Raw genomic sequence first — 13,810 nt, 5'->3', positions numbered from 1 at the left:
TTCTAAAGAAAAAAAGAAATAATTAAAAAAAAATATTGTTAAAAAATTTTCAAAAAGAAAAAAAAATGTATCAAAACAAACACACACCTCTTTACCAACAAACAGAGGTCAATGATGAAACTCTTATACCCCTTACAACTAATGGTATTCCCCAAAGATTGGGCAACACTAATACCAATTATACTCAAAAGGGACCCGAGTATCTGCATCATCCCGCACGTTCACTAGAATTCAATAAAAACTACAGTGCTTATTGTGACATAACCAACTGTGGTAAATTACTCTGGGTCTATAGAGATCCACACAAATCACGTAGTTCATCGGCTTTGGTGCCAGAATATACAACGTATGATGTGGATATTAGAACAGGTCAGCGTAATCTTCCCTATACACCACAGCCCAGCGAAAGGCAAGCCTATTTGGCAAATCAAAATGCCATTAAGACAGCGCTTCCATTAGTAATGATGAAACAAACTAGAAATGCATGTATGTTGTACACGTATTAATTAGAAAAAAATTTCATTTATTTAGCTAATTATTTACTATATACTATAGATTTTATTTGATTTAGTTAAATATACACACACAAACAAACAGTAATTATTTCAGAGAGAACGAAAGCGTGAGTTAGAGATTGATAAAATTGGTTTACAAAGTAGTGTTTATACGGGTGGCAGGCTATACATCAAAAGAAAATAAGATAATTTCAGTAGATTGTGTGACATATGAATGCTTGGATTGTTAATTTAATTAATTTGAAAAAAAGTTTTAATTAAAAGTGAAAAGATTTTAAAGTTGATTTGATTTGACACACATCTAATAACGGTTATGGTTGTATTTTAATAATTTTAAACTTGTCAGATGTAAAGGGCCCACAGTTCTAAAGTAAAACAAAACCTTAAATTTCCTAAAAATTTTGTTTATAAACTGTAAAAGGCCACTGGTTTCTCCCCAAGAGCAGTGTGAAAGAAAAAGAAAAGAAATTATCTCTTTCAAGTGAACCGATTAATGTAAGATTTAGCATTATGTCCAACTGTCATTACCTTAAAATTCCTCCCTAGTTTTTTTTCTTATTACTCATATGGTCTCAGAGAGGCCATTCGGCACTTTAAACAAATTCAATTAGATTCGTTAATAACATATACTCAAGGCAGTCCAAGTAATAGCAAAAGCTTAGCGCTCTTGTAAAGCGGGACTGTCTCAATAAATGTGTTGTAACGTTTCTTATTTGTCTAAACTATTTTAACAACAGCTTTTATGTGAGTCCTGATCTCCTACGATCAGCAATATAATGCCTAGTAAATGTGATAATTCTTACTACCTGTTCATTAAAATGAGAACATTTCTTTCTCATTTTATATTGAAAACAGTAACAATTTTTCAAATTTATTTTTTGTTTTCAATATAAAACTAGAAAATACTTATTCGTTCGCATTTAGAGGAACAGACCCTTAATGAATATCTAACAAGGACAAAGAGAGTCTAGGTACTTTTTCGCGAAAGAAAATGATGTGATCTAAACTACTTCTGCGAAAGCTTTTTCGTGATCAAATTCACTTGATCTGAAAAGCGTCAACAATATAATGTCCAGTAAATATGATAATTCTTAACGACTTTGTAACAAGAACCAAGAAGGTCAAGAAGTACATTTTAGTGAAATTCAACCATATTTTGATATTTAGCTATTTAGGAGTTCGTAAAAAGATATTTATATTTTTACGAACTCCGAAGACTATCCGTTAATTGCGCAATCGTTCATCTATGTATTTCTTTATCTTGGATTCCCTCTAGTCTTGGAGCCTCAAAAAGTTAGACTTTGTTAAGGGCTTCATTTCGACCTTATCATCACGCTTGTAAGACTATTAGATATTTCAACGCCTGAAAACACTACAACAAGCTTATCGACAGAAATCCCCTCTAGTCGTAACAGTTTTTCGACTATCAGTGTAGTGCTGTGTTTGTAGATCAGATTCATTTTAACCTTATCACGCCTGTAAAACTAGCTACGGATATATATTAACTGTCGATGTCTCAAGATTAATTTTTTGCATGTCTCTCGCCTGAAAACCAATGAATACAGTAGGACAAGCTTATCGAAGAAAATTTACTCTAGTCGCAACAATTTTTCTACCATCAGTGTAGGTCCTATCGAATCTTACTCAAATCTTAATGTCATGTGTTCAAAATATCGATCCAAACAATCTAATCAGCTCATTCACAATTCTGTAATTCCATTTCGTTTCAATGATAGTGTGTTAGGTATTACGATCGTACCTAGGTTTAGTGACCGATCGTTGAATTAAAATTTAAATTTGCCAAACTGATTTCGAAAGGCATTTCAATACGAATCAAGTAGGAGTGATTAAAGGAATGATTAATATCTAAATTTTGATATATCAGCTTTTCTCAAGATCTCTATAGATCGCCAAAGAATTGAGAACTTTATTTGAAAAACATTCAAAAGTTTATGCATGATCTTTTTTAATTCTATTTGTTACATTTACGCTTTAAATTTTATTTCGATCAGAAATTATTGATTTAAGTACATATGTATATGACAGCTCATTTTTATATTTATATAAAATTGTGTTAAGTTGCAAAGAAACTTTTTAAACTAAAGAAATATTGACATCACTGTTAAGATTTATTTATTACAAACTTGTATCTTTTCGTTTTCTTTTCGTACTCTCCGTATTTATTGGATTCGTGTTTATAGTTTTCTTTTGTGAAAGCTTCTCTCTGAGTCTTCTGCTGGTTTTGTTTGTTTATCTTTTAGATCGGAAACAGAGTGCGAAAATAATGCAATAAATCTTGATTTTGCGATTTTGGCATTTTTTTTTTTTTTGCATTTATGGCGAAAATATCACAATTATAGCGAAGAACTATATTTCAACTTTAGGTTAAGAGATCTCTAAGAGGAAAAATTATATAATGAGTTTAAATTGATATAACTTTAACTTTACTCTGACACAAAATCTCGAATATAATTTTCATATATCTCGAAAATCTAATATGAATATGTTGGATTGTGTTATATTTTGAATGAGTAAGTGTAACTACATATATTTTAGTACTTAATTACATTAAATCCGAAGAAATTCTACGCTTGTTAAGCTCTTCTCTACCAATTTCATTGGCCAACAAACTAACTTCTTACCTACTGGAGGCCTTCAGTAATGTTCTAGCCTTTTAGACCTTAGGAGGTGGTTCGATTCTCACCTGAAGCACTGTTTAAGAGGAGCGTACAACAGGCTCGATATAGACCTACGTGCATTTCTTCATATTTAATGTATATACATCCCTCTTTTGAACTAAGTAACTAACCTATTAGAGGCAAGCTTAGTCCCAACCTATAGTATGATTTCGAAGCATTTCTATACCATCAACGAACATTTCGTATTCCGTTGAACATTTTTCATATTTTCTAATTTAAACGTCTCTATATCCGAACCCTGATTATAACTGGTAGTTACACCAGAGAGAAAAAGAGAGTACCCATGTACATCTAATTGATATTTTAATAAAAAAAACACAAGCTAAAACTCACAGAAAATTTCATGAATAAACAACAATCATATGCCAGTGTAAAGTCAAGATATTTTCTACCAGATCGTTTAGTTTAGATTGATCTGTTAAACAGAAAACTTCAACATTACGGCGTTTACAAAAGAAGTGTCAGTTTAGAGAAAATTTCCGCGCAAAACGAACGTGTAAAATTAAAGGTTTTTGTCATCATACATGAGAATATAGCGTGCAGAAAAATAAATATTAATAAATAAATACTTGTTATCTAATAAATAAATAAAAATAGTTACTTTATCAATTTACAAAAAAAATACATTTTGTGTTAAATAGAGAAGTTAAATAGTACGTAAAAATAAATGCCACAAAAATATTTACTTATACATTTTACAAAACAAAATAAATAAAAATTAAAAACACATAATAATAGACCTAAACAATAAATCAAATAAACCTTGTCGACTCGTACTTAGTACTAATGATAACTACATAAGTAGTTTACACAATATTTACAACAGAAAACATATATGAAAAGAAAACATACTTTAAGTGAAGATTTGTTATTACAGACATGAAAAAATAATAAACAAAAAGTAAAAAAAAAACATAAAGAAATGACTTGTAACCTGACAGTGAAAGTGAAACTAACTCTAATATTTAGTCGTAACAAAATGAAATTTGTTTAAAACGTGAATTCAAAAAAAAAATAATAAAATCATAAAGAAAACGCACCAAAAATGCGAGTACAAAAATAAATAAATAAAAATTATTAGCCATGAACTAGAATTTTGAAATTTAGCCAATCATGCATGCTATTTATGTCAGGGATGGGTTAAAGTTGTAGTTACAAGTACAGTAAATCAAACAGCAACATGCATACAACACCAGCTTGGAAAATACATTTTTAGATTTGAATATTTTTTGTTTCTTCTTCATATTTTTTTCTTAAATCCCATTTTGCATAGCCTTACTGTACTAAGCCAGTGAACAGTCAGTTGGATTTCTTAAGAAACGAGTATTTAAAGTAGTTCTTCTGTTTAATCATGCGAATAAAAAAAAATAAGATGAAAAAAAAGTAACACTTGCTCAAAATAAAGAAAAAAAAAGTAGGGAAAATCCAAAGTAGACGGGTGGGTTTAAATGTAAATTGTAGAAATATATTAAACTTGTCTCAAATAGCTTTAGTTTTAGTCAGGAAATAGAATGTAAATGATATCTTGGAATAAACAAGAAAGTAAACTTGAACTTGAAATTTGTATCTTTTAAAGTTTGAAAAAGTAGAGTAAAGTTTTTAAAATGAATATGTAAGAAATTAAAGTATTATTCAACAAGATATTTTGCCCTATTTCTTGGACCTATTGATCAGTCTATGTCCTATGAAGTAGGGTATGAATTAGACTATTGTCTTTTCTATGGAGTAATCTGTTGACTAGTATATAGACTGATCTATAAACTAGTCTATGTCCTAAACTATGTACTACTCTCTTCAAGGAAGTATCGATCTATAGCTAGTCTATGACCTAGTCTTTTGACTAGTATATGGACTAGTTTATTCTATTGACAGTATTGATTATTGTATGGACCAGCCTATTTACTTTTCTTTTAACTAATAAAATTTCTATGATCAGTTGACTAGAATATAACCATTGGGCTATTGTATTTACTAGTCTATTGACTAGTCTGTTGACTAAACCTTGGACAAAACTATAGCCCAGAGTACAGACTATTCTATGGACTAGTCTATGAATTAGTTTATTGCTTAGTCTAAGATCAAGTCTATTGACTATTCTTTGGACTAGTCTATTGACCGGTATATTGAAAAGTCATTAGAATAGTCTATTGTTTAGTCTATGAACTAGTCTATGAACAAGTCTATTGACTAGTCTATTAACTATTCCATGGAATAGTCTATTGACATTTCTTTGAACTACTCCATTGACAAATCTTTGGACTAGTCTATAGTCTATAGAATAGTCTATTGTCTAGTCTGTTGACAATTTTATGGACTAGTATATTGACTATTTTATAGACTAGTCTATTGACTATTCTATGGACTAGTTTATTGACTATTCTATGGACTAGTCTATTGACAATTATGTGAACTATTCTATAGACTAGTCTAGTATATTAAATATTCCATTTTATAGACTAGTATATTGACTATTCTATGGACTATTCTATTGACTATTCTATGGACTAGTCTATTGACAATTATGTGAACTATTCTATAGACTAGTCTAGTATATTAAATATTCCATGAACTAGTCTATTGACTGATACATTGACAAGTCTGAGGACTAGTATATTGTGTAGTCTATGAACTGGTCTATGGACTATTCTATAAACTTGTCTATTGACTATTCTATGAACGAATCTATTGATTATTCTATGATAAGTCTATAGACTAGACTATTGTCTAGTCTATAGTCCATGAACTAGTCTAATCAATGGACTGGTATATTAACTATTCTATGGAGTAGTCCAGTCTATGGACTACTCCATAAATATTCTAAACTAGTCTATTGAATAGTTTAGTCTATGGGCTGGTCTGTTGAATAGTTTATTAACTATTTAGAGACTATACTTTAAAATAGTTTATTTAAAATAGTTTATTGAATAGTCTAAAAACAACTCTATATAGAAGTCTGTCAAGATGTCTATGAACCATTAAGGGACTTACATACTGACTAGTTAGTGGCCAATTTATTTAGCAATAGTTTGTAACATAGAAAAAGTACTAATTATGTGGTGGAAATACTTTCCGATGTCAAAAAGTACAATAATACTAAATTCTCTCAGTATTTTTCATGAACTTATTGATCACATTATAATCTCTATTACTGTCTTATATACGAATAGACATACATTGGTAAATCTTGAAATAGTGTTACAATAAAGTGCTCAACTTATTCCCAAAAAAAACTTCCAAAGAAGCGAAAAAGAAGTAGAATTTACTCCATGAAGTACTGAAAAAACCTTAATAAGTGATGCTTTTAACACAGGCTTGTCATAGTAGAGATATTCTTTTTTATTTGATTCCAAATTCTCAACATCTAAAGTCATTCCTAGGAAGTAATTTTGATGTTATTTTTTTGTAAGTTATTAGGATGTGAAATTGTTGCATTATAGAATACTACTTATTTGACTTAAATAATACTAACATAAATAAATAAATTACATGCATTTATCAATCAATTCCAAAATAATATTGATTTAGTTAAAAAATTCAGTACAAAAAATATACCTTTAATTTTAAACAAAATTGAATTCTTTTCCCTTCTTTAGAAGTCAATAAACACCACTTCCACAGAAGGTAAACAAATTCACTTAATGCTACTTTTGAAGTGGTGATAAATGTTATTCTTTTGGAAGTTATTCGTTTTATTTTTATGATATATTAAAGCATATTATTATATTAAAGTATGGATATACTTTTAAACAAAATTAATCTTCATCTATTTGTGATTATAGAATTTTCTTAATTATTTCCTTTTAATTATGAAATTATAACTTGATCTTGAAACTATTCTTTTTCCATGCCTAATTATGGTAAATGTTTTAAATTAATTGATTTTCTTTTTGAAACGAATCTATAAAACAAAATCGCACTCTATAGAGAATTATTTTAGATTAAGCCTTTGTAAAAAACTGACTCGTTAAATTAACTTGTCTTCAATCAATTCAATAAAATATTATTATAAATGATCATTGTTATGGCCACAATTTGCTTAAAAACAAACGCCCGACGATCATACCTACAATTCATTAATAATTTACTACAATTTGATTTTTTTATTTATATATTGTATCGATTTTAATTAATACAAATATTTGTATACAAGCCTATCGAATCAAATAAAGTTGTGACTTTAATCAACACCGAAAAAATATTTATACAAACAAACCGAAAGACACACCGATCTTTACAAAACAATCGAACAAAGACTCAGTTCGAACGACCGACCGACAGACAGACATTCATCAAAAGCTAGCTGCTGCTGGGCTGGTCAGAGCATTTTATGTGAATAAATTATATATGAATGTATACGTATGAATATCAGCAAATAATTTATACAATAATTTATTCAATGTTAATAAACTGTTATCGGAAGCTCGTCATTATAAAAAAAAAGAAATATAAAATTAAACGATTTATAATTTCCAAAAGAGTCATCAGCTGCGAGCGAAACAGCCAAAGTTACTTTATTTATTAGTAAATCTTAAGTGTTGTCTTGGCAGATTTTATATGCACTCGTTTGTTTTTGTTGTTATTTTTAGTTTAAATATTGCAACGAATACAATAGAAAGTAACTTTAACTTTAGTTTAGTTTCAGTTTATTTTTTTTATTATTTTGTTTTCACTTTAAAGTTTATTTACTCCAATTGGCTAATTAAGTGAACAGATTAGTGCAGACACTAAATAATGATCATTTTCTGTGGTAGTGAATGACTGACAGTCTGACAGTCTCACTGACTGACTGAATGAGTCAAGTAGTTTTTAGAGGTTTGTGTGTATAAATTGTGTTTAAACTTTAAAGCTAAAGAAGAAATTATATATAGAAAAAAAAGAAAAAAAAAAGATTTTAATTGCAATAAAATTAAAAGGAAAGACAAAGATTAAAAATAATTTTAAACTGTATTATAAATTAAGATACAGGAGAAGTAGGGAAGCATTCTACAATATAGAAACATAATCTACAATATATAGGATTTATTGAATCGTATATAGAGCTTTCAGATATTTGCAAAATTTTGATTCAGTTTAATTACTGCACTGAGAATTATTAGCCCTTATAAGGAATAGAAGGGTCAAAATGGTCCATTTTAACACATATATGTTTAATCAGAATGTAACTAAAAACAAGTAGGAAAGTATAGTTGGGCATGGCCGAATATATAAGACTCTACTCCATGAGTATATTTTTAAAATTTTTATTTTTCAATAATAAGACTTTTATGTTAAATTTTACCTTAATTCCAAAATATTTAAGGAATTTATTGATAAAAAATAAAATTTACTAAGTCAGGCTTTATATAAAAGTATAGGTCAAACATGGGCCGATCCTCGGTAAATTTAAGAAAAGGATAGAGTTTTAAATAACAGCTAGAGTTTTAAATAACAGCTAGATAAAATGGTTACAAGTCAATTTTAAACGTTTAAGACATTTTCTGAAGGGGGGGTTTGTATGGGGTCTAAGGTCAAATAAGGGCCGATCATTACCAAAATCTGCAGTGTCATTTATACTTATATAATTTTTTTTTTTTTGGGCCAATTTTTAGAGAGATAATAGTTTATTTGACGCAATTATGTCATAAAAAGTCCAAATCGGGAGGTACGGTTGTATGGGTGTTAGGTGAAATAATGGATCGATTTCAACCATTTTCAATAGGCTTCGTCTCAAAAAATGATTCTGAACAAAGTCTCAAAAAATGATTTTGAACTGATCTGTATACTTTAAGATGGGTATTGGCCAATATTTTTGTATCGTTACAAACATCAGCATAAACGTATAATACCCCCTCCCACTATAGTGGTGTAGGGTATAATGAAAATATCGGCTGAATGTTTAACTCAAAAGTCTTATGTATGAAACATATATTCAATATACAATTCTACACATTAAAAGCAACGATAAGATTAAGTTTAAATAAGCAATATAGCATTAACTATACAATATTTAACTATTTATTAAACCTAAAGATACCAACACATATAATGAGAGACAAACTTCAAATGTCATAACTTAAGAATGTTTCTGGGAGTTATTGAATAAATATTTAAGTAGTAAAACAACATATCTACAACACATTAGCAACAAATGTAAACGATATAACCCAACAAAGACAACAAAACAAAATGTTAGACCCATAAATGATTCATTTTCAAGTTATTTGTAAAAATATTTTTTTATTCTTGTTATTAATAATCTTATCATTTTACATATCTCACTCTCTTTCCCTCTCTCTCTCTCCTCTCGAATAGTTTCTCCCAATCGTTATTATGAATCGGACGTAAATATACATTTCAAAACACCCGTACGTCAAGAATTCAAATATCCCTTGTCGGAAGAAGAGTTAGCCATACGTCAGGCGGAACAAATGCAAAAATTATATCAAGAGGAGAGACGTCGTAAATATCTACAAGAATTACAAGATATGAATTCACGTCGTCATACGGATAATTTTACACCATCACAAAAATCGCCCATACCTCTAAATCGTTATGATGATTTCCCAGCGGATTTGGCGCCAAAAGCAGCTAATCAAATAAAGTCCATTGCTAGGGCTTTATATAATTTCCAAGCACAGAATTCCAAGTGAGTAACTAATGATGATCTATGTTTTTTTTTAAGGATTAATAATGAAATTTCTTTACAGAGAACTGAGCTTTAAAAAGGGCGATATTATTTATATAAAACGTGCCATTGATAAGAATTGGTATGAGGGCGAACATAATGCCATGATCGGTTTATTCCCAGCTAATTATGTAGAGGTAAGTGGAAAAAAAGTGAAGGGTTTGCAAAGATCTATAAAGATCAAAGTGAATTGTAACATCATGTTATGTGAAAACCAGGGTGAATATTCGCTATCGGGCCTTTAACGGGGCTAAAGTCAATTACATACCGAATCATAAACAATTTGTAAAAATAATAAATTTCTTCGAACAATCCTTTTTAAAGAATTTTGTCTTAATACCATAATTTTTAAGTAACTACTGACTATTTTTCTGTTATAAGATTTATATGGAAAGTAGGGTCAATTAAACCACGGAATTTGGGCCATTTGGATTGTGTTTCTTAAAGATGTTCATCGTTAAACTTATATTTTAAGTCGACTATAATTGTTTAAGACATTTTCTAAAAGCAATTCATTTAAGGGACCTACTGTCAAATATGAGCCAATGTCTGTCATATTTTACTATATAAAACTTGTAAACAATGTTAGGACGATTTCTATATAATCTAAATATTAATAATTATGCGAAGTCTATTTCCGGGTCTTGGTGAAAACCTGGATTGCTTTAACCTTTTTATATTACCAAACAAAACAAACCGTATCAATAGGGAAGATTTGTGGAAAATATCAATTATATTTGTAATTGTTAATATTTATTAAATTATAGAAATATGTATAAGAAGAAGAATGACACTTACCTTTCAATTCCACTTTTTAATTTAATCCGCTTAGAAATTGTTTCTCCATGACCTAGATAAAATTTTTTATTTCTCTTTTAGTTGACAATTTATCACTTTATTATTGCAAATAATAATAATAATAATAGTTTTATTTATTAACTAAACAAAATTAATTATATCTTGACAAATTTTCTTTTTTTCTGATATTTTTATAATTTTTTCAAGCTTCTCTTTTCTTTTACTTTCTCAAATCAATTTATCATAATTAATCGTCAAATTTTTTTTTTTATTTTATAAATAAAGAAATTAACACTTTACATTTTTCTAATAAGATTTTGATTTATTTACATACTTTTTTCCTTCTTCTTTTTTCACTTTCTATCATTTATGCACTCGATAAGAAGAAGAAAAATACACACTTGCATACATACATTAAAACAAACATACATATGAACCTACAAACGTAGCACCTTCTCTTATTTTCTTTTGAGATTTTCAATAATTTTTTTTGCATTTGGAACCTTCATTTATTTCATTTTTCCATTTCTCATTAAAAACAACTTAAAATTGCTTTATTTATAATAAATATTTAACAAATTAACATTTTTCCACTGCACTTGCAATAAATGTTGGCACAACATTCCACATTGAACTTTTAAAGCAATTTTTACTTGTATTTCTTTACATTCAGCTTATATAACATTGAATTAGTAATATTTATTTTATAAACTAATAATTTAAACACTTTTTGTAAGATTTTTCTTATTATTTAATGAAAATTTCACAATTTTATAGAGAAAACTAATAGAACACAAATTTATTGCAATTTAAGCGCCTAAATACTGACATCTATCAACAATGTTTGACAACAAAACGAAAGTGTTGCCACTCAAACATTAAAAATAAAAGGGTTAACGGAAGGAAATAAGAAATGTTAGCAAAAATGAGATGCCATATAAAGGGAATAAAGATTTGAAGCGTTTTTTTAAGGAAATTCATTAAAATTTTTAATTAACTAAATTAATATAAAAAAATACAATAATTTAATTAAAAAATAATTTTTTATACATAATCCAATTTATATTTTCAGATAATCAACAAGGAAACTGTATATCCTGTACAATCTCAAGCCCCTGTTTATCGTAAACCCTCCGAAGGTCAAGCTAGAGCCAAATATAACTTTCAGGCCCAATCTGGTGTAGAACTATCACTAAATAAAGGTGAATTAGTGTCGCTAACCCGTCGAGTCGATGACAATTGGTTTGAGGGTAGAATTGCCAATCGTAAAGGCATATTCCCTGTCTCATATGTAGAGGTAATTACAGAATATAGTTTTGAAATAAATTTCATTTTAAATTAATAATTTCTATTATTAACAAAACAGGTACTTACTGATATTGGTGCTGAAGATATAGCGGCAAGAACTACAACAGTTCCACAAACGGCACGTCCCTCGTTAGATGCTTTGCGCACAAATATTAATAATGAATTTAATACACTGACCCGCAATGGTAATCAGCCACCAAATGCCATATTAAGAGAAACACGTAATGCCCACAAAACTGATATATTACATGTTGATACTAGTTCAGAACCTTTGGTGTAAGTATTTTAAATTGGACTTTCTTTATTACTAGATAATTTAAAAAAAATTCAAATTTCAAAAAATTTTTAAACCTGACTTATGATTCTAATCTGTATTCTAGATACCGTGCTTTATACAAATACCGTCCACAAAATTCCGATGAATTGGAACTGCAAGAGGGCGATATAGTGCATGTTTTGGAAAAATGTGATGATGGCTGGTATGTTGGTACCTCTCAGCGTACCGGTTGTTTTGGCACATTTCCCGGCAACTATGTTGAAAGAGTTTGAATAAGCCACACTCTTCAAGAGTATAATAGCGTAAATTTAGCTGAATATTAACTCGAAATTTGATAGCAGTTGAAAAAAACACAAAAGAAAACAAACACAAAAAAACTATAAATTGTTGTTAAAAATTTGAGATATTATACCAATGTTGTTAAACACTTATTAATCATAATTTTAATATTAATTTATTTATTGTTTAAATCAACAAAAAAAATAATTAAAATTAATTGAAAAAAACGCAATAGTACATTAATTAACAATAGTTTGTTGCACCCAGAATTTGTATACCAAGTTTGATATAAGGCACCAATTTTTGTTCGCTAATTTTTATTTTTTTGCACCTATTTTTTAATAATTTTATGTTTTTTTAGTTATTTTGTTCTTTTATTTTTAACTAGTCAAAGCTAAATCCCAAATGTGTTTTAATTTCATTTATTTTTATTTAAAAAAATTAACACAAAGTTATTTGTGTAATTTCTTTTATTTTAATTTTTTGTTTTAATTTCTTATTTTAATTAAGTTTTATATTTATTAATGAGGTTCTACTGTTGTGGTCTAAGTGTACCAAATCTTATTTATTCATCAATAATATTCATATTAATTTTCTGCAAAATTTAATTTGATTATATACATATAAACGGTTAATATTAAAAACAAAAATTAAACTTAAAAAAACATTGTTAAATTTGTTATTAATAACCACAGATTTTATATTTTAAATGTTAAACATTAAACAAGAAAAAAAAGAAAAGAAAATATTAACAATGCAGTTTAAGTTTATTATTATTTCATTCTTGCATATAAAAAAATCTAACATTTATTGTAAAACGATTTAAAATAAAACCACACAAATGTTGCAAATTGTAATAAAACAATAAAAAATGAAACAGAACAAAAGTAAAGACGTTTTTTTTAATTTTGGAGCTATTTTACGATTCCTTTTTCTAAGCTGTAAGTATGGCAGCACTGTGTTATGGCAACAGGTGTCAAATAGCAAAATGTAAACAATGTTAAATTATGAGTTTTTCTTTTTTTGGAAAATATATAAATATTTTAACAAAATTAACTACTATGTCTAATTTAGCTTATCAAATGAATATAAAATTGCCCACCAATGTGGTAGAGGAGTTTTGGAATTCAAATTTTAACCTTGGACTCAGTAAATCCTATCAGTAAAGCAGCTTTAAGGTGTTAAAGAAGAGCACCTCTGTTAAGCACAAAGAAGCTAAAGCCAATTATAGGAAATAAATGAGTAACGTTTGCAACAGTTTTAATAAAAT

The 13,810-nt window shown here is 28.2% G+C and overlaps 1 protein-coding gene across 30 annotated transcripts in view; it reads left to right on the top strand.

Moving 5' to 3' along the window:
* Positions 1–12,777, top strand: part of LOC111691266 (sorbin and SH3 domain-containing protein 1) — a 76,884-nt gene extending 64,107 nt beyond the window's left edge. For 27 of the 30 annotated variants that reach the window (XM_046954524.1, XM_046954506.1, XM_046954505.1 and 24 more), the window contains 5 exons: positions 9,506–9,839; positions 9,901–10,015; positions 11,749–11,973; positions 12,043–12,260; positions 12,365–12,777. In XM_046954524.1, coding sequence (XP_046810480.1) covers positions 9,506–9,839; positions 9,901–10,015; positions 11,749–11,973; positions 12,043–12,260; positions 12,365–12,533 — 1,061 coding nt within the window. In that variant the 3' untranslated portion in view covers positions 12,534–12,777. The other 3 variants (XM_023435089.2, XM_046954528.1, XM_023435090.2) reach the window with 3 other exon arrangements.
* Positions 12,778–13,810: the final 1,033 nt, after the last annotated feature.

Source organism: Lucilia cuprina, chromosome 6 (genome assembly GCF_022045245.1).
Source record: "Lucilia cuprina isolate Lc7/37 chromosome 6, ASM2204524v1, whole genome shotgun sequence".
Lineage (NCBI taxonomy): Eukaryota > Metazoa > Arthropoda > Insecta > Diptera > Calliphoridae > Lucilia > Lucilia cuprina.
Note: the sequence above shows the minus strand (reverse complement) of the source record. Positions and strands in the feature narration are given on the sequence as shown.